Source organism: Lissotriton helveticus, chromosome 2_1 (assembly GCF_964261635.1).
Source record: "Lissotriton helveticus chromosome 2_1, aLisHel1.1, whole genome shotgun sequence".
Classification (NCBI taxonomy): Eukaryota; Metazoa; Chordata; class Amphibia; order Caudata; family Salamandridae; genus Lissotriton; species Lissotriton helveticus.
In genome coordinates this window covers 899417771-899445047 of record NC_136059.1, presented here as the reverse complement: position 1 = coordinate 899445047, position 27277 = coordinate 899417771, and the positions used below count along the sequence as shown (strand labels likewise).

At 47.1% G+C, this 27277-nt stretch overlaps 1 protein-coding gene across 4 annotated transcripts in view; it reads left to right on the top strand.

The window, feature by feature from the left end:
• Positions 1 to 27277, top strand: part of SYK (spleen associated tyrosine kinase) — a 275583-nt gene that overhangs the window by 127160 nt on the left and 121146 nt on the right. For all 4 annotated transcript variants that reach the window (XM_078675628.1, XM_078675625.1, XM_078675626.1 and 1 more), the window contains exons 4-5: positions 1853 to 2013; positions 26873 to 27011. In XM_078675628.1, the coding sequence (XP_078531754.1) occupies positions 1853 to 2013; positions 26873 to 27011 (300 nt within the window). The remainder of the gene's footprint in view (positions 1 to 1852; positions 2014 to 26872; positions 27012 to 27277) is intronic.

Sequence of the window (27277 nt, the reverse complement as noted above, 5' to 3'; positions counted from 1 at the left end):
AAAGAATTCATCCCCAGCTCCCTTGAACTCTGTTGCTGAGAGTTCTGACCTGCCAGGATGTGATTATTCCAGGTGTGGGCCTCTGGAGGTTGTCCCTGCTGCTAGGAGCTAGAAGAAAAGAAGAACTGAAGAAATCAACACATTGCTCTTCTTGCGTCTGTTTTCCGATGCAGCACCGCAGTGCGAGAAGAATCTCCACACATCACCACACTGCTGCTGAACCGACGCAGCGCCTGTCGCAGCTGCAAGAACTGACACAGCTAGGGATGGTGACTGAAGAAACCAACGCAGCGCTACTCGAAGCCGCCGCATCGATCGTCGTCAAGTTTTCCCGATGTATTACCCACGGACCAGAACGGTCTTAGAGTCGACGCATCACTGCCCTCAATAGACTGAATTTGACACATCACTTCTCTTGAGTGCAGCAGAAGTGTTGCATCGCCTCCCAAAGTTCTCAGGAACTGACGCTTCTCTTTTTTTCTCTATGCTTCCCCTCTCCGCGGCTGTTTGGCCTTGTAAATTTTGACGCATCTACAGTTACTGTGTGAGAATTCACGCATCCATAATTTTCTAAGGTCCAAGTTGTTTGAAACCTTTTTTAAATCATATTCTTATTACATGTATGTTGATTTTTTGTTGTTTTGGTATTGTTGAGTTTAGATGAATATACTTTACTTTTCTAAACTGGTGTGGTATCCATTTGTGGGGTTATCACTGTATTGCTGTGTGTTTCGAGTACTAATAATTTACACATTGCCTTTGGGATAAGCCTGTCTGTCGTGCCAAACTATCCAGGGGGTGAGCAGGGGTTATCTAGAGTGTGTATCCCCCTTACCCTGACTAGAAGCAAGGGTCTCTAATTGGATAAAAGCACCTACTTCTGACCCCCATTTCTAACATTCTGACTTTCTCTTGTCTGGGAGAAGGTTCTAAGACTGGCCTAAATCATTTGGCAGTGGGGCCTGATGTATCCAAAGCATGGCTACAGGTTGAATCCAGAACAGTGCCAGTGCTGTGCTCAGTCACAGTACAGAAAGCTGGAGTTTGATGGGTAAAGAAGGTTTAACTATTCTTACACATCTTTGAAAAGGATGTGCAACTTATGTGAACCCTGCATTGCAGAATGGATCCTGGAAACCATGCAACAACATGACTTTTTCCCACTTTCTGATCTCATCACGTATGTTCCTTGGTCTAGGAACCTCCTCAGCAATGACAAAACAAGAGTATGGAGTGTGTAAACCTCTTTCCATAATACTGTAAATGTTTTTTTAACTGTATGTGTTATGTAGAACCCCCAACACCATCTTGGTCTTTACAGGACTTCATCCAGATCCATTGCTTTCAGTCAGATTCTCTTACAGAGTACTGTGACTGCACTCAGAGGGTCACATCCAGCTATCTGGCAAGTATAGCAAGATGCGGGTGTCATATAGACATAGATAGCATCAGGTACAGTGACTGTCAATGGGATGGGACCTTTTTAGGAATATTTAAAAAATAGGGAAATAATATAAATGTATTAAACTATTCCTGATGTAGATTGGATTTTCAGACCTGCCATGTTTAGCTTATCGGAAGAGTGTCTATACACGATGAGGTCTAACAGAATATGTACATTTGGTAATGATTCAAAGATAAGATTTAGTTGGAGGAAATCACTCTATTAAAGTGGAGAGTTTTGTTTGTTTCAGTGAATCATACAGTTGATGTAAAGTGTGCTCGGCATGATTTTGGAAGACACATCTATCTCTTCCCACCTTGTGTTTCACTCCTTTATGGCCAATCTAAAATGAATTATTACTCACATGCCGTGTAATTTTGATTTTTCTACTATTTTTCTTATGTATAGGGGGAAGCCCTTGAACAAGCTATAATAAGCCAAAAGCCTCAGTTAGAGAAACTGATTGCAACCACCGCCCACGAGACGATGCCCTGGTTCCATGGAAAGGTCTCACGGGAATCTTCAGAGCACACTATCCTGTTAACATCAAAGAAAAACGGAACATTTTTGTAAGTTCTTTTCATCAAGTAGGATTGGTTGATTAGTTTTACATATGAGAATTTGATTGAACAGTTTATTAAACAGGTATAACAATTAAAGGAGGAAAAAACACTGATATTCAGAGTTGACCATGCAAACTAGGGCCTTAATTTTGAGTTTCAAAAATGGGACGCTAATATTGTTTGCACTTAGTTTTTTGTTTGATATTGGCGATCATTTCTTAATTCAGGTTATACTTCCTCCCATTCTGATTTTCAAAGGTTAGTAATGGTAAAAAAAGACTTTTGGATTTAAGGTGAGATGAAAATTCACGTTTTGTGACATGCTTTTTTTGAAAAGGGGAAGTACTAACCTGTCTTGTCTCATCCTAGTCCTCCTGATACCCCTCCTGCATACCTTGCTAAAATGGCCACATTTCAGAACACCAGTCCAGTGCTGGGAAGTGTAAAAAATCAAGTTAATGGTAGGGGTGGGCGAAATTTGCGTAGTCGCGTTACGCAAAGTTCCGCAAAACAGTAAAAAATCTGCGCGAGCTACACAGAATTCCATGAGCATTCAAAATTGCTTGTTCTGCCCGTTTGAGATGCATTTTTCCTGTTCAGGGACGCTGTTTGCTTGCTCAGGGGGAAATATCTTGCAAACTTGCCCATGCGGTTGCCAATTGGCTCGGCCATCTTGTTTTACTTGTCCCGTCCGCTCGCGATGCGTGTTTCCTGTTCGAGACCACGGATGTCCGATGGCGCACCCGAATGACGTTTTTGCGATCGCACACTCTCGCGGAATTGCGTGGCCGGGTACCAAAATCTCATGATACACGTGAACAGATAGGAAACCTCATCGGCGAACGCAGGGATCCCGGTAAGTCGCTACCGCGCATGAGAACACGCATATTGAAAGCGCGAACAAGGAAAAAATTGCGCTACGACGCGGTTCACAGAATTTTCGACAATTCCGAGTTCTCTGCGGAATGCAGAATTGCCAAAATTCCACAAATTCCACAAGCGGAGCGGAATTTACCGCGCAGGCCTAGTTAATGGGAGGGTGGGAGGGTGATTTGCATATATAAAACATTGTAGATCTGAGAGATTATTTGTAAGATTGTTTCGGCTTAACTGATTGAACAATTTGTTGTTTACGTGTTAACCTTGGCTTTGGCTCTTTCACGAGCGGATATTGGATTGGGTACTGATGTACTGAGAAATGATATAGAAGCACACATCTGTAATTGTCTCTCTTCTTCTTGGGATGTTTTTAATGCTTCGTGTCCCAAGTCCCTTGTGTAGAGATGGGTTTTTACAAGCTAACAGTTGCTCATGTCATTTTTTGGGAGTTTCATATAGCAAATAATTGGTCCCTGCTCAACTGGGATGCTAAACCCTCACAACTACCAGTCACAACTTATGAAACATAATTGCTTAATTAGGGCCTTAAACTAGCAAAATAAATGTTACTGATGCACCACCAACTTCTTTTGAACTTGTGGCTGGCCTGGGCCGACTGCCTGCTGCTGTGTGGCACCATGAAGTGTGCCTTCCAAGGGCTTGTTGGCTTGCCACCTGTTCTTTGTGGAGGTCTCAGAGACATCAAAGTCCTCCCATGGGGGATCTAGATGGTCTATGTATTTCACCTGGAGAGCGAAGCCCTCTCAAGCACCTACTTTGTCTGCTGGATGATGACTGCAGCACGGTGTGAGTGTGGAACTAAGTATTGTGCCTGGAGACTGGATTGCCTTGTGCGGAGCCCTACAAACCATGCCAGCATCTAAGGAGTGTGGACCCTACATCATCCTACATCATGGGGCCCCAGCATGCACAAACGTCTCTTTGGTGGTGAGTGGATAGCAGGGCTCAGAGTGGCCCACTTTTTTCATCCATGCTGCATCTCCCTCGTGCGACATGCCAACTACATGTTTATTGCATGCGGTGTCTGATTCACTAGTTGCGACATCTGGAGGGAGGGAGCATCCGTAGTAGTGCTTCATTCTACCTCATGTGGTACTACTAAAATTGCGACTGTGTGTGTGGGAGCAGATTATCTACTGCAACTTATATGATGGCACATTAGACGATATGTCTCATTCCAGGAAGGTACGGCGAACCCAACTGTGGGTTGATTGTAACAGGATTGTCTAGTGCGACTAGTATCATCATGCACCAGACTTTGTGCCTCATTCCAGCGAGGTACAGTGAACCCGACCATGGGTTCATTGGGACTGAATTGTCTGGTGTGACTCATATCATCGCCCACCAGACATTGTGTTCCATTTCCAGGGAGGTACGGCAAACCCAACTTTTGGTTCATTGTGACCTGATTGTCTGGTGCAATGGATCAACGCACACCAGACATTGTGCATCACTTCTCGTGGGTATGGAGACAGCTGCACCTCCCATTGTCAGAGTCTTCTGCCTTGCCCTCAGTGTAGAGAATCAACTGTCCTCTCCTCGCCCGGTGTGACATTTTCGTGTTGCCACATAGTGTGGTCCGGATCGGGCCTGGATGGTGAGAGTCCGTGACTGGACTGAGGAACACTTCCTAGAGTAATCAGAAGTGGGTCTAGAGACTGCATGACCCTCTGTGCTTCTCAGAACTGGGCTGGTGCCAGTAGGTGAACTGAGAGACCTCTTGATTGAACTGGGACAGACTCTAGCCATTTGTGCTCCACCTTAAGTGGTTGAACTCCCTGAGTGGTGGCCAATCCCCATTTGTCGACCGTTGCCTCATAACCCCTGATAGTTACTACATCCTTCTCCCCTTGGACCCCGACTAAGTGTGACTCATGCTTTAAACTGGTATAGTAAGGGGTGTTTTGTATACTCTAACAAGTGGACAGAGTAGTGGGGGGTAACTGACAGTTGTGGGAGGGATTGTGCCTTGGGGTCTGCATACATAATATCAGTTGACCTGCCGGATATCATTTGCACTGCATTAGGGTGCTGCATGCATGTTTGTGCGAGTGTGCTTCATACGGCCTTGCCGATATCCTTTGCATATTACAGTGCTGTGGGAGTGTGGGAGAGTGTGGTGCATGAGAACAGCCTGCTAATAGTTGCACCACACAGCGGTGCTGTTTCACCTGTTTGTTTCATTACCTAACAAATACTTTGTTTTGACATTGGTTTTACCTGTGCAACCTTGGCATCAGTGCTGCCGAAAATTGTTATAGATTCCTGTTTGTACACATTCCTAATATCGTTGTGACCTGGGGTGCACTCTAGATATTTGGGGATTTGAATTGTGTTATTTGCCAGGGTGCCCTCAGTTCTGAGGTGTCACACCACATTATGGTGCTGGGGTGAAATTTTTTTTTCCCAAGTGTTCATATTACTGATGTAATTTTAAGACTGTTGGGCCTAGTACTGCTAGAAATATTTCCAAGTGTGATTTATCCCCAGAAATACATGATGTTCATGTTGTGTTAAATAATGTTTGTGTTTAATACAATATTTATTTACATACACCTCATGTGAAGTCTCTTTTGTGACAGTATATTTATTGTGTGAGAGTGCTGTGCTAATTTATTTACACATTCCCTCTGTGATGGGAAACATTGTTTAAATCACAAGCCATTACGATGCAGTTGTTACAACGACTGCGTTGTTACGTTGCAAACCAGTACAACGCAAGTTGTTACAACACCTTCCCTACTGTTGCACAGACTGGAGTTGGAATAGTAAATTATACTGTTCCAAAATCCAGCACCCGCTTCAGTAAGACGCTACAATGACCACGTTGTAATGGCATGCCCTGTATTGCATGCCTTGTAACGTGGTCTACTCCTCTGTGATAAGCCTGGCTGCTCTGTGCCAAGCTATCCAAGGGTGAGTGCAGGTTATACAGTGAGGTTATTCACCTAACCCTGACAGGAGTGGTAGAATCTGCCTGGCTTGGGCACAGCCTCAGACAACCAGAAAGTACCAGTTACAACAGCTGGGCTCTCTGTTGTCTAAGTGTGATTGAGTCTCTGATCCCATTTTTGGCCTGAAATTCTTCATTTAGTGTTTCAGTGAGAGCAGTAAAATGCAATGGTATTTCAGAATGTATCGCTGAGGTATGAACCGTGTTGAGTTTAGTTTTGGAACTGAAGTTCCGAGCCTTCTTCAGTTTCAAGGTGTGCCATTCCACAGGGTCATAACCATTAATGCCTCACTTGTATATCATGAGCAAAGGAAGTGCTCTATATCATGAGAAAATGTACTTGCCTTTATTACTGGTTAAAAAACTCCTCATATCCTGGCTCTTTTCCTCTACATCCACGTCTTAGCACCTATTCCCTTGTGTGACTCAAGCACCAAGATACCCTTTTGGGTGTACGTATGCACTTAATAAAATATAAACCTAACCCATTGTCTTATAAATACTTAAGCCAACTCATTCAGCACATTGTGCACCACCATTTCCCTTCCTGCATAAATAGAGTGGGCTATTCCTTAAAATGTGTGACAGCACTGATGGTGTCAGTATGACAATTTGTATCACACTATCGATTACAGAATGAGCAGATATTGTAATACCAATTTCCATAGCACAGATAGTGGATAGCATCTTTGCTATCTGTGGGTTGGCTCTCTAGCTGATTATAGAGGAAGTGTTTAATTTGTAAAATAAGTGCAGCGACCCAAGGTTTTTAATAGGAGCCTGTTGCCAGTGATACTAATTCCTGTGATTGCAAAATAACAACTCCACTTAGCCTTGATTTCACTGTAGTCCTTTTCTTCTGGCCCCCCTACATTTACGAGAAGGTTCATAGACATCTGGACATCATTGACGGTCTTCATGTTGGGGAGGCCAACGCCTCTGCCCCTTGAGGGGGTGTATATTTGATATCAGAAGGATCTATTGTTGCTTGTAACTAATATTCTATTACTTTTAGACATCTCGCAGAGCACTCCTAATGCTAATTCTTTTCATGGTAACGCCTTAACATTCCTAGTATGATCATTATTGTGTCTAGAGACTGCACTCTCTATTTAGTCCAGGAGCACATTTTACTGTGTTCACTTACACACTTGCTTCTTCAATTTCGCACTTTTCACAAACACATTTTTTGCGTAATTAATTTAATTGATATCTGTTTTTCCTCTTTCATAAACTATCCATGTAATATAGTCAGTATGTATTAAAATTCAACTGTAGCTCAATGCCTTACGCACCCCAGTGGGACCCCCATTTGTGATGTAATTAGTTCAGTCTTTATGAAAAGAAAAAAAAACGTTACTTGTCTGAATCAATATGCTGGTTCGTTTGCCAAGTTATTTTTCTATTCATGGACTCTGCTCTCTCTCTGTCCTTTCTGTAGGCTTCACAAGCAGAAGGGAACGAGCAATGTAAATACTCCTACAGTCTAATCCGATCTACTGACAACGAAGTTGAGCAACTTGTCTTCCATTTGCCTTTTAATTCCACATTTCACTAACTCCCTTTGATCTTCCATCCTGCAGCTCTGCCCGCGCCCTTAAGCCCATTAAAACGCATTTGCTGATACTTTTAGGCAGTTCTTAGTCAGCTCACAAAAGCTGTGCCCTTATTGTGGCACGACTTTAGGCACCGGCCCCAATACATCCAGCTCTCTATTAGTAAATGTACACCGAGGGCACAGTCCTTTCCATTTGTATTAACTGTATATGAATATTCCCTGAATATTCCTATTGTATGTGCTCTGGAGCAATTCACAAAGGCATGTAAGAGTTTGTAAAAGAGTACTGCAGGAGTACTATTTTACGTACTCCGAAATGCCTTTGTGAAGAATTGCCTTCTTTTAAGCTCTTAGAGCAAAAGTTTTGTCTTTGCTTTATTTCAGAATGTCTTTAGAGACTTCTCATTTTTAGGTCTGAGCTCTAGAAGGCGTGCATGCGCTGTCTTGAAAAGAGACCTGCTGTATGAACTTTTTTGCACTTCACACTGCCCATTGGCTTGCCATTTGCTGGCTCCCTCATCACTCCAATATTCGTTCTCCCCATATGCCCATGGCATGCATGCGTTATGCCTCTTACCATCTTCTGTCCTATCCGAAAGCAGTGACCAATTACTGCTAAACATAAGCAGGGGCCATTTCAAGGCATTGTTTTGGGATAATATTTGTATTTCTTTAAGAGCGCTTCTGTTATGTTATGTTATGTTAATTTAATTCTTCTTTAGCGCTCGGCTACTCCAGGGAGCATCCCGGCGCTTTGGTGAAGAAAATCAGCAAGTAAAACAACCACATAACAACTAAAAAGCAGACAGAAGAGACGGAACGAATTTATTTATTAAAAAGCTACGTTTTAAGCTCTTTTCTAAAAGCAAGGAGACTGGGAGCCTGTCTGAGAGAAAGTGGTAGTTCATTCCATTCCTTCGGGGCTAAGTAGCGGAAAGAACGACCTCCCATCCTTGCACGCCTGATAGCCGGGACTGTCATTTTGGATAAGCAGGATGATCTCAGTAGCCTACTGGGTACATATCGGGAAAGGCGTTTCCTTATGTACTTAGGGCCTGATCCTTGTAAAGCTTTAAAGGCAAAAGTCAGGCACTTGAAAAGAATTCTTTTGGCGATCGGTAGCCAGTGTAAAGAATTCAGTAACACCGTGGCACCTGTTCTTCTCGGGAGCCCATAAATAGCACGGGCTGCAGAGTTCTGGACTACTTGCAAACGGGTCAAAAGATATTTTGGTAGACCCAAGAAAAGAGCGTTTGCGTAGTCCAGTCGAGATCCGATCAAGGCCTGGACGATAACCTTCCTATGCTGAAAAGACACTAGAGGAAGAAACTTCCTCAGCATCCGTAAAATGCCATAGCATTTACCTGAAAGGCACGAAATATGTGGCCCAAAGGACAATTCACTGTCCACAATCACTCCCAAGTTTTTAGCCTTGAGAGAGACATTGTCAGGAGGAAACAAGTCTTGTGGCCACCAAGCTTTCCAGTCAGGTTCACAGGTGCATCCAAAAAAGAGCAGCTCCGACTTATCGGAATTGCACTTTAATCCATTACACCTGAACCACTCAAAGACCGCGCCAAGGCAATCCCTGATCTGTACGCCGTCGAATGACCCGCCCCTATCACAAGTGAAAAGGAGCTGGGTGTCATCGGCGTAAGATACGATCTGGGCGCCAAAAGACTCCGCGACTACCGCCAGAGGGGCCATAAAGATGTTAAATAGCATGGGGCTAAGAATGGAACCTTGTGGAACCCCTACCTCTAGTGGAGCCATATCAGCGGAGAAAGGGGGCGCCCAGATCGTTTGCCGGCGGTCGGCCAGAAAAGATTTAAGCCATTTCCACACCGTTCCCCGGATGCCGCTCTCCCAGAGTCTTACAAGAAGGCGATCGTGAGGAACGGTGTCGAAAGCCGCCGACAGATCTAACATAACCAACATGGCCCTACCCCCAGAGTCAAGTACTTCCCTGATGGCATCCGTGACCTCGAGAAGAGCCGACTCCGTGCTAAAATTTGCACGGAACCCAGATTGCGTGTCATGCAACAGGTCGTTTCCTTCGATGAAATTGGAAATCGTCCGAAGTGCAAATCTCTCGGCCACTTTCGCCAGAGCTGGGAGAAGGGAAATAGGCCTATAGTTGGCATGGATGAGGGGGTCCAAGGTAGGCTTCTTGATCAATGGCAGGATCAGAGCATGTTTCCATGCCTGCGGGACCACTCCCATTGACAGTGAAGAATTCAGTAGGGGGTTCAGCAAGGCATTTAGGGCGGGTGCCACCTTCCCCAGATGTTTAGCCGGGCACGGGTCAAGTGGAGAGCCTGATTTCAAACTTAACAGAAGCTCGAGAGAAGTGTCAAGGCATAAATGTGGAAATTGTAAAAGAGAAGGGCCTTGACCCTCCCTAATTGGAGGGGGGGATGAGGAACCCACCACCGACTGAGGGCTAGAGTGGAAGAGAGAGGCTTGAATGGTTGTGGTTTTACTAACAAAGAAAGTTGCAAGCTGTTTTATCCATACTTCTGAGTGAGTATGAGATGGTGTACAGATAGCTGGAGAGGTGAAATCCAGAACAACTTTAAAAATTTATTTACAGCCATTTTCAGCCTCATCAATTCGACGCTCGAAATGAGCCTTTTTTTCATTCCAAATTGACTGATGGTAGGCTTTAGTTATTGCTCGAAATTTCAGTTTTTCAGTCGGATCATAGGCCCGTCTCCAAACTCTCTCAGCCCTTTTACAACCCTGCCGCTGCTCCCTTAACTGGGGAGTGAACCAAGGGGCCGACGCTCTGCGTTCGCCTGATTTAAGCTTTTTTTCAGGGATTAAGATCTCGAATCTGGCTATCAGCCAATTATGAAAGAGACTTCTACTGATTTTACTTGCCATTCTTTGTTTTCTGCTTCTGCTGCCTCGTAATTTCTTTATTTATCTTTGCCTATCACAGTCTCTCTGTTGCTCTCTCGCTCTCCATTCTTTCACAGTCTGTTGTTGCATCCTCTCCCTGTCTCTCGCTAGTTATTATTTTTGCACTTTTTTATAGCGCTAACTAAACCTGATGGGATTGGAGTGATTTACATGAGCATCGGTTACATTACAAAATGATAAATTAATTTCTTGGTAACCCTGGGGAGAAGAAGTGATGTGCCAGAATCACATGCTGTTGAGACAATGCCGAGATTGAAACCTGTTTCCCCAGCTCCAAAGTCGGCAGCTCTGGGCGTTACGCCATATCCTCTCCTCAGCAGTTTTACAATGATCAGCACAGACCTAGCGACAGCACGCCCTGCTCTGTTTAGTAAACTGTGCCCCAGTACAAGGGCACTCCATGGGCCCCAAGTGACAGTGCCGCTGCTTGTCTAGGGGTGATGGCGAGATTTGCTCCTCGATGACGTGGTACTTGTGAAGCTATGGCGAGGCCTTTGGTTCCCTGCTTTAAATGTGGTGCAGAGGACAGTGCAGGGGGCTCCTAGTTCTTCACCTTGTGGTTATGGCAGGATCTTAAAGGGATGAGGTGAAAGGTTTCTGTGGCACACTCCGCCCACCTTTGCATAAATGTTCATAATCACTCAAACAACGCAACACGATGTAAAATGTAGCGCCTATTTACCACCGTAAAGGCTGCGTACTCAGCAGTAAAGTGCCACTCAAACTGTAGTAAATGTGACCCGCTGTACCGTTTGGTCACAAACTTTGCCTACCCACAGCAGGGTCTTCAGCATGCTATGCACTGAGGTCATTAACCTGCCCTACATGCCCTACAGTGAGGTTCTAAGAATGCCCCGTAATTTGTTTGTAAATGTAGTGCCCTGCTGTGCGCTGATAAACGTGTTCTACAGTGTGCTCATAAGTTTGCTCTGCAGCATTCTCTGTAGCGAGTCTGCAGTGTGCTTTAAGAGTGCTCTGCATTGAGCACCAGTTACATTACACGAAGGATACATTCATTTCTAGGTAGCCCTGGTTAGTAGCTTTGGTTGTCACTTACGTCGTTCTTTCACATAAATAGAAAATCCTCCCAGTCACCGATGGCTTCTACGTTCAGTAATAGCCGTGTACCCTTTGGTCAGTGTGGTATTCTATACCTAGGTCATTATAGAATGTTATGAGGTCATGGTGGAATGTGGGGAGATCGAAGAGGAGTTACTGAGGAGAACGGTTGTGTATCCTGCTCTCCACTGTGGATGTTAAGTTGTTCTTCTCTGAGAATAAATCTAGTCTTGGAATTCACTTTCATCGTTGGATTCATTTACTACAGTCAGCTGCCTGCCACATCAAAGCTTGGCAACAATGTAACCAAGATGGTTACATTATACAAACAAATTTTACGATACAGGTCTGCACGTGTTTCTCTTAAGCTAAAGCAGTCCTAATGCACACCCATTCTGTCGACATAAAGTGAAATCACTGGGATGTGCAGAATAAAAGAGCGCACCTTTTATTGTCGGAAGTGCAAACACCTCCTGGATTCAGTGTATATTTTACACAAACTATATCTTTTTCTGGGAGCTATAGGCCAGGGGTGATGTACATAAAATGTTCTTGTGCGTCAAAGCAAGACAACACCATTATTTGTGGTGAATAACCATCTTAATGAGACTGGGGAAAGATTTCCCTTTCATTTCATAATCAAAGTTTTTATTTAGGTGGAACCGGTATCTCTTTTTTATCAGTGTGTATTAATTGCGCTGCCACAGAATCTGCCTCCCAGCGCTGCATATATCAATGTGTGTTGATAGATCTGCCACAGAATCTGCCTCACTGCACTGCATAAATCAACTTGTGTTAATAGATCTGTGTAGTGAAGGATTGTCAAGAATCAAGTAGTCTCAATATATATATTTATTTCATGTAGATTGTACAAGGTGGTGAGTCCAAAGGTTGTAAATAAGGATTATAAATACGAACCCCACCAGGAGCAGGCTCCTTTCAGCTCAACCCCAAGCTCCCAACTGAACCCCTCAGAGCCAGGGAAACCAACATTCTAATACATCATCAATGAATGCTAACATTCCACAAGGTGACAACGGTGGATGAGCAAAGAAGAAAAGAGACAGACACTACAATCTGCCACAGAATCTGCCTCACAGCGTTGCATATATCAATGTGTGTTGATAGATCTGCCACAGAATCTGCCTCACAGCGTTGCATATATCAATGTGTGTTAATAGATCTGCCGCAGAATCTGCCTCTTAGCACTGCATAAATCAATGTTAACAGCGCTGCCACGGAATCTGCCTCAGAGCACTGCATATAAACATGTGTGTTAATATCCACAGAATCTGCTTCACAGCACTGCATAAATACATGTGTGTTCATAGCGCTGCCACAGAATCTTGCCTCACAACACTGCATAAATCAATGTGTGTAAATAGGGCTGCCACTGAATCTACCTAACAGCACTCCATAAAGTGCCTTTTCTCGCCACATAATTTAGCCAGCCCTGTGGCATTATTTGATCCTTTGCTGCTGCATTATTTCAGTGACCGCCACCCATCTCCATATGCTTGGTTCTGCAGTGACTTGCATTTCATGAAATGAAATCCCAGCTGGCTCAGCTTTCATCATTGTGAGGTAAGTAAATTAACACCTGCTCTTTATAGTGTTTAGAGACAGCAGACGTGCGGTATGAAGCGCTAACTAACAAGTTCTTCTTCTACGAAGGGTAGAGTGAGGAGGGCAGAAGTCACCCAGGAGTGAGGTACATGTGCTCAGTACCTGCTCCAGACCTCTACCAGATGTCTCTCTTGTGTGTCAGGAGATGCCTGCAGAAATGTGCTGCTATAGAATAACTGCATCCCGATCAGTGGCATCAGTGCAGGGCCCCAAGTGAGAGTCCCGCAGCTTGTCCAGGGTGATGGCGAGACTTTCTCCTCGATGACGTGGGTCTTGTGACACTATGGCGAGGCCTTCAGTTCTCCATGGAACTTGTGCAGCAAATAAAGACCTGTTGGCATATGTGAGGTAAAACGGGGAGAACACTGTGCCCAGGGAGACGAACGCTTTACCAGGTCATCAGTCTCTTGCTTTTCTCACCCTGATGCTGCTTCCTAATATGCTCTGTTCTGCAGGGTCCCACAAAGCTGCTTACTGCCACCCATTGTGTTGAATCCAGGAGCACAGCGGTCAATAGTGCGACAGGTGCAAATGGTGGGAAGGGCCCACTGCACCCCAGCAGTGGTGCCTCTCTCACTACCCTACCAATGAAAGGGGTGTTTGGGGATATTTTACTCGCTTGCATTAATGCCCTTGCTTCCCCAGTGGGTGAATCTGTACCATGTTGCTCATAGCTGCCTGTTTTGTATGCCTCCAGACAATAACTAGCTATTGCTTTACCTTGATTTGATATCAATCATGTCTAAGGCTAAATGTGCACTTCACAGATCCATTATCAATAATCTAATGCTGATCAAAGGACTGCAAGTCCAAGGATCATGAAAAGTCACACATGTTTACTCTTTGGGTTAATTGAAGTGCTCAAATGAGTCCACGTCAGTCAAACGAAAAACAAAACCCTCCTACACAGGTAGACAGGTCTAAAACTCGGTGCAAACCAAAGATTGTTTAAGCCGTTTCTTCTTATCTTCAAAGGTTTGACGCTATAGGACTTTGGGGTATACTCTAGTTTTGAAGACTGATTTCCATTTGGCAGAGAAGAGAACTGTCATGCTTGAAGTATGATGTTATGCTGTTGCGCAATCTATTATATTAAACTTATTATGGGACATTCAATGCTCAGCCAAAGCCCTGCTGCGAGACAATGAACAGCTCGCAGAGAAGCATGAAAAGGAAACATTGGCAATGCCACTGTTCTCCTCCTACGTGAGATATCGATTTTGTAAATGTTTTAGCCATGTTGTATTGTCGCCATGAGTCACGTACTCATATTTCTATGTTTATTTCATTAGCTTAGTTGTCATTTTGCACCTTAAAAAAGATAAATCTGACTCCTTCTGTATAATTCAACCAAATAGTTTCACTTGACCAATCCCTCATTCCTAAGATTTTTGTCTCCCTGTTACTTTCTTTTTGAAGTTCAATGTTTGATGTTTTCCCCACTCATGCTTCTTTTTAACATTTGTTTTGATTTGACATTTAAGTCCATCATTTGTTGCAGCAGTACTTTTCACAATAAGTGGTATGGGTATGCCCAGACGTGGGTTCCTTGCTCGCTGTGCCACTGGATTCAAGCTAGCCTGGCTGATGAGGGGTGCTACCCCGAAACCGGTCCACAATGCTTGTTTCTGGTCCAGGGAGGACCCAGCTTGGCAGTTCAGGCTGGAGTGTTCCCTTGAGGAGCAGGGTCATGGCTGGGTCCAAACCGTAGTGAACAAAAGAACGATGGATTTAACTCAGATCTCTTGACTAGAGGTGAATGTTTGACTTATTCAGAGTTCTGTCCACCATTTGTTGCTGATTTAAGACACAACACTGTCACAGTAACATCACTTAAGTTACCAAATACAGATAAAAGACATTCACATTGAAAGCGCATATAGCTCGGACATTGCCTAGACCTATTGGCTTTGCGCCAATGCTTGACTTAGCTTGCCACCAAACTGGTACATAAACTTATATTCTTTACTTATATACCACTGCTGATTCTTTGTTCACTACTTATCAAATGTATATATTTGTTTCTTAGCAATGCTAGAGTGTGAAACATTATCACATCTCAAATATCATGGAAATAATTCACATCTTTACACTGAACACTTCCTTCCCAGTTTACCTCACATTCCTGTGCAATAAAATGTGGATTAGAGATCTGATGCTTTCTACATCGGAAAGTTGCGACGGTGGCTCACCTCCGGAACTGTACATAAATAAGGACTGGTAAAATGATTAGGCCCGGCTTTACAGTGGTAATACATGCATAAACATTTTTACATACTCGATTTACACGTATTGGCATTTTAATGCTAGACCTCTTGACTTACTACAACAAACAGAGGAGGTGGGGTCCTAGGGAGACAATATTTAAAGACCTCTTGACATGACCAATGCTTTTTTGTAATATAGAGGAAATAAATCAAGTCCAAACCAGGTTGAAAATGAATATTTCAATTAACTCTTTCACTGTGGCATCATTTTCAGTTTCTACCTTTCCCTGTAGAGAAGTATTTTCAGTACAAGTGATAGTGAGGAGAATATCTGCATATCCACAGTTCTTCGTCCTACATCTTCACACCCAGAGACCTTCCTCCAATAGCTGCAGGCCTTAAATGCAGTTTCCTTATTTAGCCTGGCAGTTTATTCCATTACAACACGTTGCATTTTGTTTTCATGCATATGAGAAATACACCTCTCACTCTATAAAAGGTATATGTTTCATGCACTCCACAACACAAATTCTTTCTTACTATGATTGTGAAATACTCAATTACAAGGATAAGCAGCACCTCGAATGCTTTGAAGCTCTGCTGCAGCGCACGTAAGCTGCATCTGCATACCCCAATCCTTTCTGATATAACCGCAACCTTTGCATTTGAAGATGCTACATCTAAATTTTCCTTCCCGTATAACATAATGCACTTTCTTTTTATTTATATTCGAAATAAGCCACTCTTCCTTTTAAATGTGTTTTTTCCCGGGCACCACAACAATATCTTGTCTATAATGTGATTGTGAAGCACTAATTTGAAGCTGATGAGCATCTTCTCATCAGAAGTGATGGACTCCTCTGTTCTCCACTGCTGGTCACTGCTTTTGTGAGGGCATTACAGGCACATAAAAGGTTCTTGTAGGCCAACATGGAACTTGAGAGCAGTAGCCATCTTGGAACGGGCTTCGCCCTGACTTAATGCCTCGTGTTATTAGGGAAACACTAAGTCATTTCTGAAACATTTGTGGAACTCGTGTTTACAGCAGAGGAGCACACCAGATACAGATATGACCTTTGCTGACTCCTGTAGCTCTATCAAGGGTATGTGGATAGATCCACCTATAGGGTCCTGAAGAGTGTGGGCATGTCAGGTCAGTGAAAGCTGGGATGCAGAAGATGAATTCTTTGAACTCCATTGTTTGCATGTGAGCAGGATAAACACCAAAAAGGGAATACCCTGGCATCAAGGAATTTTGAGTGTGATGGCTACCTTGAGGTGTAGATTACCCTTACATAAAGCATCAAGTTATTAGAAACATGGTTTAGAAAAGTGAGTAAAGAGTTGAAGCAGTGTGTTAGCCTTGTGCATGATGTCTCTTCTGCAACTCAACAGCACTGGTCCATGTTAGTCCTACGAGCAACACCTACCTCACCAACAGCCAGCCAAAATCAGAGAGCTAAAGTTAACTTGCAAGCGTGCTGGCCAGGCACCGCAGGAGAGCGATCTACAAGCAGCAGCACGGTGATGTCATTAGATTGTGAGAAAAATCCTGTTAAGCAAATATGCAATGTGGCTGTTACGAGATCCCTGTCTGTCGCCATCTTGCACAAGGGTATTCCCCTCACATTAATCAACACTCTAGATTTCCTTTGCCTTTCTTGAGTACTAGCCAAACATCTCTGGCAGCCAGCTACCCTTCAGAGTGAAAGGGCATCTAGGTGACCTGGATTATTGTACTCACAGTTTGCTCGCCAGTAGGCCCACAAGAGTGCCTCATCAGCTGAGATACCAATCACCACTGCAGAAAGTAAACATCTGCAAAAGGCCGTAGGCTGAGCCATAATGCCAAAGACATTTGAAAAAAAACAGCTGACCCAATGAAATCAGTGAATAAACGGGATTTTCAAAAGACTGGCTCTGTATGTAATATTTTTGTGTAATTAGTAATTACATGACCTCTGGCAGACAGCTAAAGCCGACTGTAGATAGACCTCAAAAGGAACATTGGATGTTCAAAACAGAAGATGCACATTTATCTTTTATTTCTGTATGTCATTTCTCAGACTGGTCTAAGCCTAATATGAGCAAAATCGGTCATTTAGAGTTACAACTAGAAGAAGTAGTCAAAATGTATGTACATGTGGGGGATAGGCCAGATAACAGTAAAAATCCAATGGCTCTGCTGGCTAATAATGTTCCTTTTGATATGCAGAGCCTTGGTCAATCTGGGTCTTGAGTGGTCGTCGACGTTTCAACCCATAGTGTGCTACCCAATTATTAGCTAGCAGAGCCATTGGATTTTTTTTTTTTGTAAAATTTTTATTTTCATTATCAGTGTGCAAAACACAAAATAAAACAGTACAACGAGCGACATCTCTGAATCACAGTCTACACATGGGCAACGTACTTTAGGAAAAAGAGTTGCAGCGGCAGTGCAATCCTCGTGAAAGGAATCGGACCAGAGGGCCCCAGCGAAAGATGAAGTTCTTAAAGTTCCCCAGGAAGATGTCCGCCACTCTCTCCACACTCAGGAGTCTCCACAGCCTCGCGTACCAGAGGGAGATCGCTGGAGCGGCCGGCGTCTTCCACGCTGCCGCAAGGGTGAGTTTAGCCGCCCCAAGACAGAGCCAGAGAATTTGCTTATCGGCTCTCGTTTGGTGCTCAAGGCCTGGGTCCCGAAGCCCGAGTAGGACATGTTCTTGTGAGGTAGATATCGGGTAGCCCAGGATGTCCTTGAGGTGGGACAAGATCTCCTCCCAATAAGGGCGAATGATCGGGCAGTCCCACCAGATATGGCGGAAATCCCCCAAGAACCCGCAGCCTCTCCAACAACGGTCGGAAGAGGATGGAAAGATGCGGTGCAGTTTGGATGGGCATAAGTACCAGTCCATCATTGTTTTGAGGTGGGCTTCTCGCAGCGCTACCGAGCGATTATGCGCCGAGACGTCCCGCCAGAGGCCTGCCCATTCGGCATCGGAGATGTCTCTCCCGATCGTTTCCTCCCAATGTCCCATATAGCGTGGGTGGGGCGATGCCGCCGTAGTGAGCAGCAATTTATAGAGAAAGGAGATGGCCCCCTTCATGGTGGTAGTGCGCAGAAGGAAGGCCTCGAAGGCGGAAGGCGGTCTCGTAGCAGCATCACCCGTCCCTGGGGAGGTAGCCCAGTGGAGGAGCTGGAGATGGTGATACCGTTCAGACGGGGGAACCCCGTAGTCTCTCATGCAATTAGTGAAGGTGAGCGGAACGGTACCATGGAAAAGGTGAGTAAGTGCTCGACAGCCTCCCTCACGCCACAAACGAAAGGGACCCTCCTGCATCGTGGGGGGGAAGGCCGGGTTGAAATGAATGTGGGTAAAGGGCGACGGGAACGTCGTCCAATGACATCGCCTGAGACTGTATCCCACACTTTCAGCACCGTGCTGGTAGGGGTACTGATATAGGCATTCCTGGGCCTATCACTCTTGGGCTTCCAAGCGAGATCCCATACGGACCGACCGGCGACACTCCTGTCCATATGCAGCCAGTGTTTCTCCGAGAGTTGCTGGGACCATTCCACTAGAACTCGCAGTTGCGCCGCTTTATAATACAGGTGCATATCGGGAAGGCCCACTCCTCCATCCGACCGCAATCGGCACAATGTAAAGAAGGAGAAGCGGGCACGCCCGTCCTGCCAGATGAAGCGGAGCATCAGGGTTTTGAGGCGTCTAAAAAAATCTAGGTCCAGTGGGATCGGAAGGGCCTGGAAAAGGTAGAGGAACTTAGGGAGGAGAACCATCTTAATGGCGTGTATCCTACCTAGCCAAGAGATGTACTTGGGCTTCCAGCAAGCTAAGTCAGCCCGGATGGACGTCAGCAGCGGAGGGAAATTCGCCGCAAACAGGCCCCCCACGGTGGGTGTTAAGCGGACCCCCAGATACAAGAGGGAGCCGGTCGCCCAGGACAGGGGGGTCAAAGGCCGTACCCGCTCCTCTTCAGCCGGTGATAGCGTGAGGTTCAGGATGTACGACTTCCCAAAGTTCACCTTAAAGCCGGCTACCTCCTCAAATTCGGACAGGACCTTCTGGACGTGTGGGAGCGAGCGAGCAGGATCTCCTATGGACAGTAGAACGTCATCAGCGAAGAGTGAGATTTTGTGTTGCTCTCCCGTGAAGGGAAGGCCCTGAATCCCCTCATGCTGCCGCACCACCAACGCCAGCGGTTCAATGCTAAGCGCAAAGAGCAGAGGGGAGAGAGGACAGCCCTGTCTAGTTCCGCGGGAGTGGGAGAAGAAGGGCGACAGATGGCCATTAACGGTTACTCTGGAGCGGGGAGTACTGTAGTTCGCCCGGATCATCGTGATGAATTTATCAGAGAAACCGAAGGCCGCCAGGGTACTAAACAAAAACCCCCAATCCACGTGATCGAAGGCCTTCTCCACGTCCAATCCCACTAGCACCGCTGGGATGCGGAATCTATCGGCATTTTCGATCAAATGGATCACCCGGCGTAAGTTATCGTGGGTCTGGCGTCCCGAGATAAAGCCCGACTGGTCCGGGTGGATGAGGACCGGCATCAGCTCCTGGAGGCGTCGTGCAATAATAGACGAATACAATTTCGCGTCGATGTTCAAAAGGGCGATCGGCCGGTAGGAAGAGCATTGAGCGGGATCCTTCCCGGGTTTAGGAATGACCGAGATCACCGCCTCAGCCATAGAGCCAGAGATGCCGCCAGACTCCGCCATCGCATTGAAGAGATCCGTAAGATGGTCACAGATCTCGGTGGCGAAAGTCTGATAAAAAAGGGCGGTATATCCATCAGGTCCCGGCGCCTTGTGAGGCTTCAGGGCCTTGATGGCGTCCAGAATTTCCTCCCGGGAGAAGGGGGCCGTTAAGCGTTTGTTGCGGTCAGCAGAGACTTGAGGCAGTGACAAGTCGGCCAGATATCGCCGTTGCGTATCGGGATCGTGAGCGTCACCTCTATAGAGATCAGCGTAGAAGCGGCCAAACAGGGCAGCCTTTTCCTCGTCACGGTGAAGGGGGTCCCCCGCTCCGTCCTGCATGCTTCCAATGTATTCCCTTTCCCGTTTATCTCGGAGTTGACGGGCTAAATGCCTCCCCACCTTGTTACCCTGAGCGTAGGAAGCGTGGCGCAGCCGCAGTAGAGTAAATTCCGCCCTATTGTTGTAGTGGGCCCTCAATTTCCCCCGCACCGCAGTAAGAGGGCAAAGGGTGAGCCGAGAGGGGCTCAATTTATGTGCCGCTTCCAGATCGGTCAGCTCAGCCTCCAGTTTCTCACGTTCCGCTCTCCGTAACTTGTTAAGATTGGCGTTGAGAGCGCGGCACGTGCCTCTCAAGGAAGCCTTACAGGCGTCCCAGGTCGTGAAGATGGAGGTGTCCGAGACCGGGTTCAGTGCCCAGAAGTCTCGAATGGCCGTTCGCAACGCTTTGCAAGAAGTGTCATCTCGGAGTAAGGCAGCAGGGAAATACCATTTGCGCAATCCGTCGCCTTTCGCCGACCAGCGCAACCCAAGGACCAGTAAGCTGTGATCTGAGACAGAGAGTGGAAAGATGCTGGAGTCGGGGACATCGCCCCGAAGAGCTTGGCTTAGAAAAACATGATCGAGCCTTGAATAAGAGCGATGGACAGCAGAAAAGAAAGTGTAGTCTCGGGAGTGGGGGTGCAGTGCGCGCCAACTATCAATCAAACCCATTTCACTTATCTTACGCTGCCGGCATCCGCTCTAAGGGTGCCTGAACTATCCAGGGTTTTATCCCATACCATGTTAAAGTCACCAAGAAGAATCAAATGACCCTCAACAAAGTTCTCAATTTTTCGTAGCAGCTCTTGGAGAAAACTATTCTGCCCAGAGTTAGGAGCATACACCACCACAAAAGTACAAATCCTCTCATACAGCAACCCCTTGACCAGCAACCATCGGCCCTCTCTGTCACTCTGCATCCCTAGTGGCTGGAAATGAAGGGCCGCTCGAAACAGAAGGGCTACCCCCCTATGCTTGGTGGAAGCCGAGGACCTATAGATAAGCGGGAAGTGCCTATGCCTAAGGCGGAGCTCATCTTTACGCGCTAAGTGGGTTTCCTGCAGACCCACCACGTCAAGTTGATGGTCTATCAAGTATTTCCATATTTTTTGGCGTTTTTGTGGCGAATTCAAGCCCTTCACATTCCAAGTAGCAATATTAAGTGACATAGAGGTAAGGGAAGGCCACCCGCTCTGAAGCCGTTACCACCACCCGCCTCCCCGAACCAGTCAGTACATCAGTTCCACTACCCCTTTCCCTACAGCTAACAGCGACCCACACATCAACAGCAGCACGCATAACAATCCACGCAATCCTGTCATCACCACCCCATCGAACAACCCACCCAAACACCCCAACCCCCCGCCCCTCCTTCCCCCCAACCGTCCCCCCTGCATGCCACACGTCCGAGCCCCAACAACCCTCAAAATCGGACGAACACTCCCAGATCCCAGCGGCCCTGACAACCCACAACCTCCAGGGCCCACCCTCCCCCCCCTCCTCCCAACCCCAATCCAAAAATAGAAATAGAAATAGAGAAAATGTACTTAGCAGTCCCATCGAGGCACAAGTTGTAGCGGTCCTCCTGGGCAGGGGGATGTGGTGTCCAGGACAGGACCCCACAGGCCACGGTACGGGGTGTCTTCTCCAAAAGTACACTAAACCCACACTACCTGGCAGGACGTGCCCCTCCGGCACCAACCAGCCTGCGGCTCAAAGGATCAAGCAGCACCGGAGCTTTGTTGGGAAGGCGCTAAAGTGACAGAGGCCACCGAAGCCACCGCATTCCCTCTTTCCTGTAAGCTAGCCACTCGGTCAGGCCGCCCCTGCTCCGCGGCCCGACCCACTCTCTGCCACGAACAAGAACGCCTGCGTCGCCGCCGCGGCGAACTGCCAGACTCCTGTGAGGGGGTCTCCTCCTCCAGCCCCAACAAATCTTTAGCTGCCTGGAGAGACCGAATCTGCACAAGCCTGTTCTCCCATCGGAAGATGATGCGGAAGGGATGTCCCCACGAGTAGGAGATGTTGCGCTCCCTAAGGAAGGCGGCCACCGGGCGGAACTCCCGCCGCTTCTGGAGGGTCGACGCCGCCAGGTCCTGGTACAGCTGCGGACGATGATCCCTGAATTGCAAGGAAGGGATAGATCGTGCTTTCCGTAGGATCCTCTCTTTGAGCTGGAAATCATGTACACAGGCGAGGATGTCCGGGGGGGGCCCCCACCCCCTTCTAGGGAGACCGACCCTATGCACTCTGTCCATTCTGACTTCCTGGACATCGGCGTCGTCCAGCACTTGCAAGAAGAGGGCCTGGACATAACCCCGCAGGTCGCCCGCTTCTCCGTCCCAGGGCACAGCCCGAATACGGATGTTGTTCCGGCGGGAACGATTTTCCAGATCCTCCGTATGGGCTTGAAGATCCAGGTTCTGCTCCGTGAGCCTAAGAACGTCCTGCTGCAGCTGATGGACATCGTTCGCAACATTCAGGTCGTGGTCTTCCAGCGTGGCCACCCTTTCACCTATGCCATCCACGTCCCTCCGTACTTCTCGGAGGTCCGACGCTAGTTGGGCACGAAGTTCAGAAATGTCCTCTTTGATGGAGGCAAAGAGTTCCGTCATAAAGGCCTTGGTCGCAGGGGCCTCATCGTCCGAAGTCTTGGGCGACACGCTGGGTCCGGGCGACGGCGGCTGGTGAGAGTTCATTGCCGCGCCATCCTTCCCTGGCTTCCCCTTGCGTAGTGTGGAGGACATTGTAGTGCCCCTGGAGGGGGCAGCAGTCACCTCCCCGGTATGTACAAGGCACCGCAGTCCCAGTGTCGGCAGAGCGAGCCCGCTCCCGGTTCCTTCCCAGTCAGGGGCCTCTAAGAGCAGGTCACAGTCCGTATGTCAGGCGACCGTGACCGGTACTCCACCTTTGGGGGTCGCTTCGCCTTCACAGTCGTGAGCTTCTCCAGGGCAGGGGACCCTCTGCGTTCTCGGCCGTCGTCCAGCCTCGTCACAGCCAAGCGACACCACCCGGTCCGCCACCCAGTAGTCGAGGCGCAAAGCTCACCCGTCAGCTTCCAAGGAGGGACCCCCCCGCGACGGGTCGGCACTGCAGCACATACAATCCAAGGGACCGCGCTCCAGCAGAACCTTCCCAACTACCCGGAGTCTTCAGGGAGGTAGTGGGAGAAGGGTGGCACCCGTACCGAGTTCTTAACTCTTGCTGGGCGACCCCCTCTGGTCACGGTGTACGTCCACTTCCCACTCGGGGTAGCTCCTCAAAGCTGCAAGGGGGGTAGACGCCAGTTCAAGGGTCGGAAGACCCCACTGTCGCGGCGCCGCCTCCACGCCCGCCCGGCTCCCAGGGCCTGGTACCTCAAGCCTCTAGCCGCCTCACACAGCCCCTCCGTCAGATGGCCCGACAGGGCAGAACTACAGGGGATCAGGTAGCCGGGGCTCCTCTCCTCTGGGCTCACTCCGCTTCAGCATGTAGGCCAGGCCAGGGCCCACGAGGCCTCAGGTCGCCAAGGCACCGCAACTGTCCACAGGTCCCCCGGCAGTCACCAAGGCCACCACTGCGGCAGGGGCCCTCGATAGGAGCGCGCTCTGCTAGCGCGCCCGGCCGGGCGGCTCCCGCGTGACAGGGTCAGGCGGCGGCGGGGAACAGCACCGCTGCCCCCGTACTCGCTAGTCCCAGCCGGCCCCACTCACCGGTACATGGCCGCCGAGCTCCGCTGGACCACCAGGGCGGCTCCCCCCTCTCCAGGCGCGGGAGCGCAACCAGTGAGCGATGAGGTGGGGGCCAAGCTCTCCGATGCAGCCGCGGCTCCACGTTCCGGTCCGGCCACGCTGTCTCCAAGCAAGAAGTCCGGCCCCTCCTCCTACGCAAGGCCGAGGCTCGCAGGTCCGCCGCCGCTGTCCCCACCGCCTCCAGGCAACCTCCGCTCTCCGCTGCAGGACCGGACCTTACTCCACCGCCACGGGGACCTCCGCTGGCCACCGATAGGCGATCCGCCCGCCGCTGAGTATGCTGGACAAGGCTAAGCTGGGTTGGGCGCCGGAGGGACACGAAAGAGCGTCTTACTCCGTCGCCATCTTGGCCACGCCCCGCGCCATTGGATTTTTACTGTTATCTGGCCTATCCCCCACATGTACATACATTTTGACCACTCTGTATATATTGCACTTTTGTTGAGCACTGAGCACATATGTCAAATGATCACCATTTATCTGTAAATATTTCACCACATGTTGACAGCCTTGATCTACTACCTATGTGAATGTATATGAATGACTTAATTCTGTGAAAACATTAACAGTAGACAATGACTTTGAGTCACGTCTTTATTGTTTGAAAACATTTTTTCATTGTCTAGGCAGTTGAGATACTGATGTTAAAATCAAAAATTGGGATACACATGTGACACTAAGGGGCCGATTCCGATCTAGGTCGGAAAGCACTCCGATCGAGCCAGATCCAGGGTGTTTTCCGACCGATCCGGACTCCTGCAGTCCGACCGAGTGAGTACGATGCAGCTGTATGCAGTCGGACTCGGTTCGGTCTGACTCCCATAGAAGTCAATGGGAGCTGGTCGTACGATGCTTACATGGGCTCCCATTGACTGAATAGGTACGTCGCGGAAAAGTGCGCCCCCTACAGTGGGTACGCATCTGTGCCATCCGCACTGTACATGCCTGTGTTGGGGAGACCCATGGGTCTCCCCATTTGTCTGAGTCGTAAGGCTGCCGGTAACAGGGGGCCCGACGCTGACCTGCGAAGTCCAGCTCCGGGAGCTATTGTGAGCCGGACGCTCCAACTCGAACCGGCGGTCTAAATCGAGCATCCTACTAGCTCGGTCGTGAAACATCTCCATTGCGCGCCATGGTTTGCTCGTGACCGAGCCGTACGGAGCGGCTCGGACCCGGAAATGATTCGGACGGAGATTTTGCGTTTGTTCGCATCGAACTTCGATGTCCGGACCCGTGTACGACTCAGACAGAAATTCAGGCTTCGAATTGGATCCGCTAATGCCGAGCCGAGATCGGAATTCGCCCCTAAGTGCGCTGACAATGTAACCGATAGATCCCGACAGAACCACTCTTTGTTTACTGACCAATAGGATTTCAACACGCTCCTGGGAACAGCTCTACTGCCCATCTTCACACCTAAGTACAATTGTCCTTTAATCATGTGTCCTTCAATGTTGCGGGCACATCCGTCCTTGTTTCACAAATCTTCTTCCTGATCAATCGTCTAATACAAAATCTATTCATTAACAAATAAACAGGTATTGATGGGGGCAGACCAGAGTGATCTGTCTGCAAGTCTGGTTACTTCACCCTTCATGCCACAGCTACGTCAAAAAAGCAAAAAAACAGATGATTCCCTGGAATTGGCTAGATATTTTTTGATCATGTTCTCCAGCACAGGCTCATCCACCTCGTGTCAACTTAGTCCTGTCCAAGGCCATAATAGTGCAATATGTGCATCCACTTGCCTTTCTTTTGGTAATAAGTACACCATAAGTTGAAAGGTTGTCAATGAAATAGGAAGCAAAATGTGTGAGATTTTGTATGCCGCCTTAAAGGAAAATAGGGGGAATGTCATTGACCAAGCAAATATGCAATTGACTAATCTTTCTCAGTCTATATAGAGCAAAATCTCTATGCTCTTTCATGTCATGTAGCAATGAAGCATGGGTAAGTCTCAATGAATGGCAGCTGCTTTTACTACACTTATTGATGGCATAGATGGATCAGCTTAATTATTCTTCATTCTATGCTTCATTGGCAGTCATTGGATAACTATGGTCACCTGTAAAATAGCTGTATCTGGATTGTGCACCGGTTAAGAATGGCTTAATAAGCATAGTTAATAACCTATATCTGTCCCTTTCCACTTCCTTGAAAAGAAACAAGGCACCACCTTGATGCATTTCTGACTTCTCTCAGCAGTATAGCTTTTTTAATACATTAACATTTTTTGAAGAGACCAGTGATTCAACTCGGCCAGATCTTGACCCTAGTAGAAATTACCTGTTTGATGAATTGCCTTGACTGGTGTATTCGCCAAAGCAGGCTGCATTGCTGCTTTCCATTTAATACAAACTCAACAGCTTTCTTTGCAAGATACCAACATTAAAAATCTAAGAGCAAATGATGGTAATCGCTCTAGTTTTTTCACTTTTAAGTAAATATTATCGCAGAATGTCATATCATATGTTTATTGGAAAGACTATTATGCCTTCTGTTACGGAAAGACCTTTTACAACCCACAGGCCTCGTTGTATATGGAGTAATAACCCAAAGTAGGACTGTGTTCCGTGAATACCTAAATGTCTTGCATTGAGTTTACCTCACCGACCATCCGAGCTTGCTAACTTTTTTGCTATCCTACCACCTATGCGTGTTTGAAGAGGCGAAAGTTGAAAGAGAAGGAGAGAATGTTGTTTTCTAATTCTTAATTTGTATATATATATATACATATATATATATTATATATGTGTGTATATATATATATATATATATAATATATATATATTCTATATATATATTCTATATATGTGAGTTTCATTGCATTGCATTGCAGTTTTTCACAATTAATAATACACAAATGAACTCATTTGTTACTTCCAGAATCAGAGAAAGAGATGACAAAGGTTCCTACGCTCTGTGTTTGTTTAATGATGGAAAAGTGCTACACTACCGTATTGACCGAGATAAAACAGGAAAACTATCGATCCCCGATGGAAAGAAGTTTGACACACTCTGGCAGGTAATCTGTGTGAAATCTCAAACCACAGTTTGTAATACTATGTTATCAGTTTCTTCCCCTAGATAAGTTGTCTAGTTGTTAAGTACTCCTAGTTTCTTTATTGACATTTTATTGCTGTTTGATTAATTACAAGCAATACATCCCTTCACACAAGCAAATTAAAAAACGTAATTAAAAGTGCTACATCCAACAGGGACATTTTAAGGATTTTGGGGGCCTGGCCGATTGTATTTTGGGAGCCCTGGGCCGATTGTATTTTGGGGGCC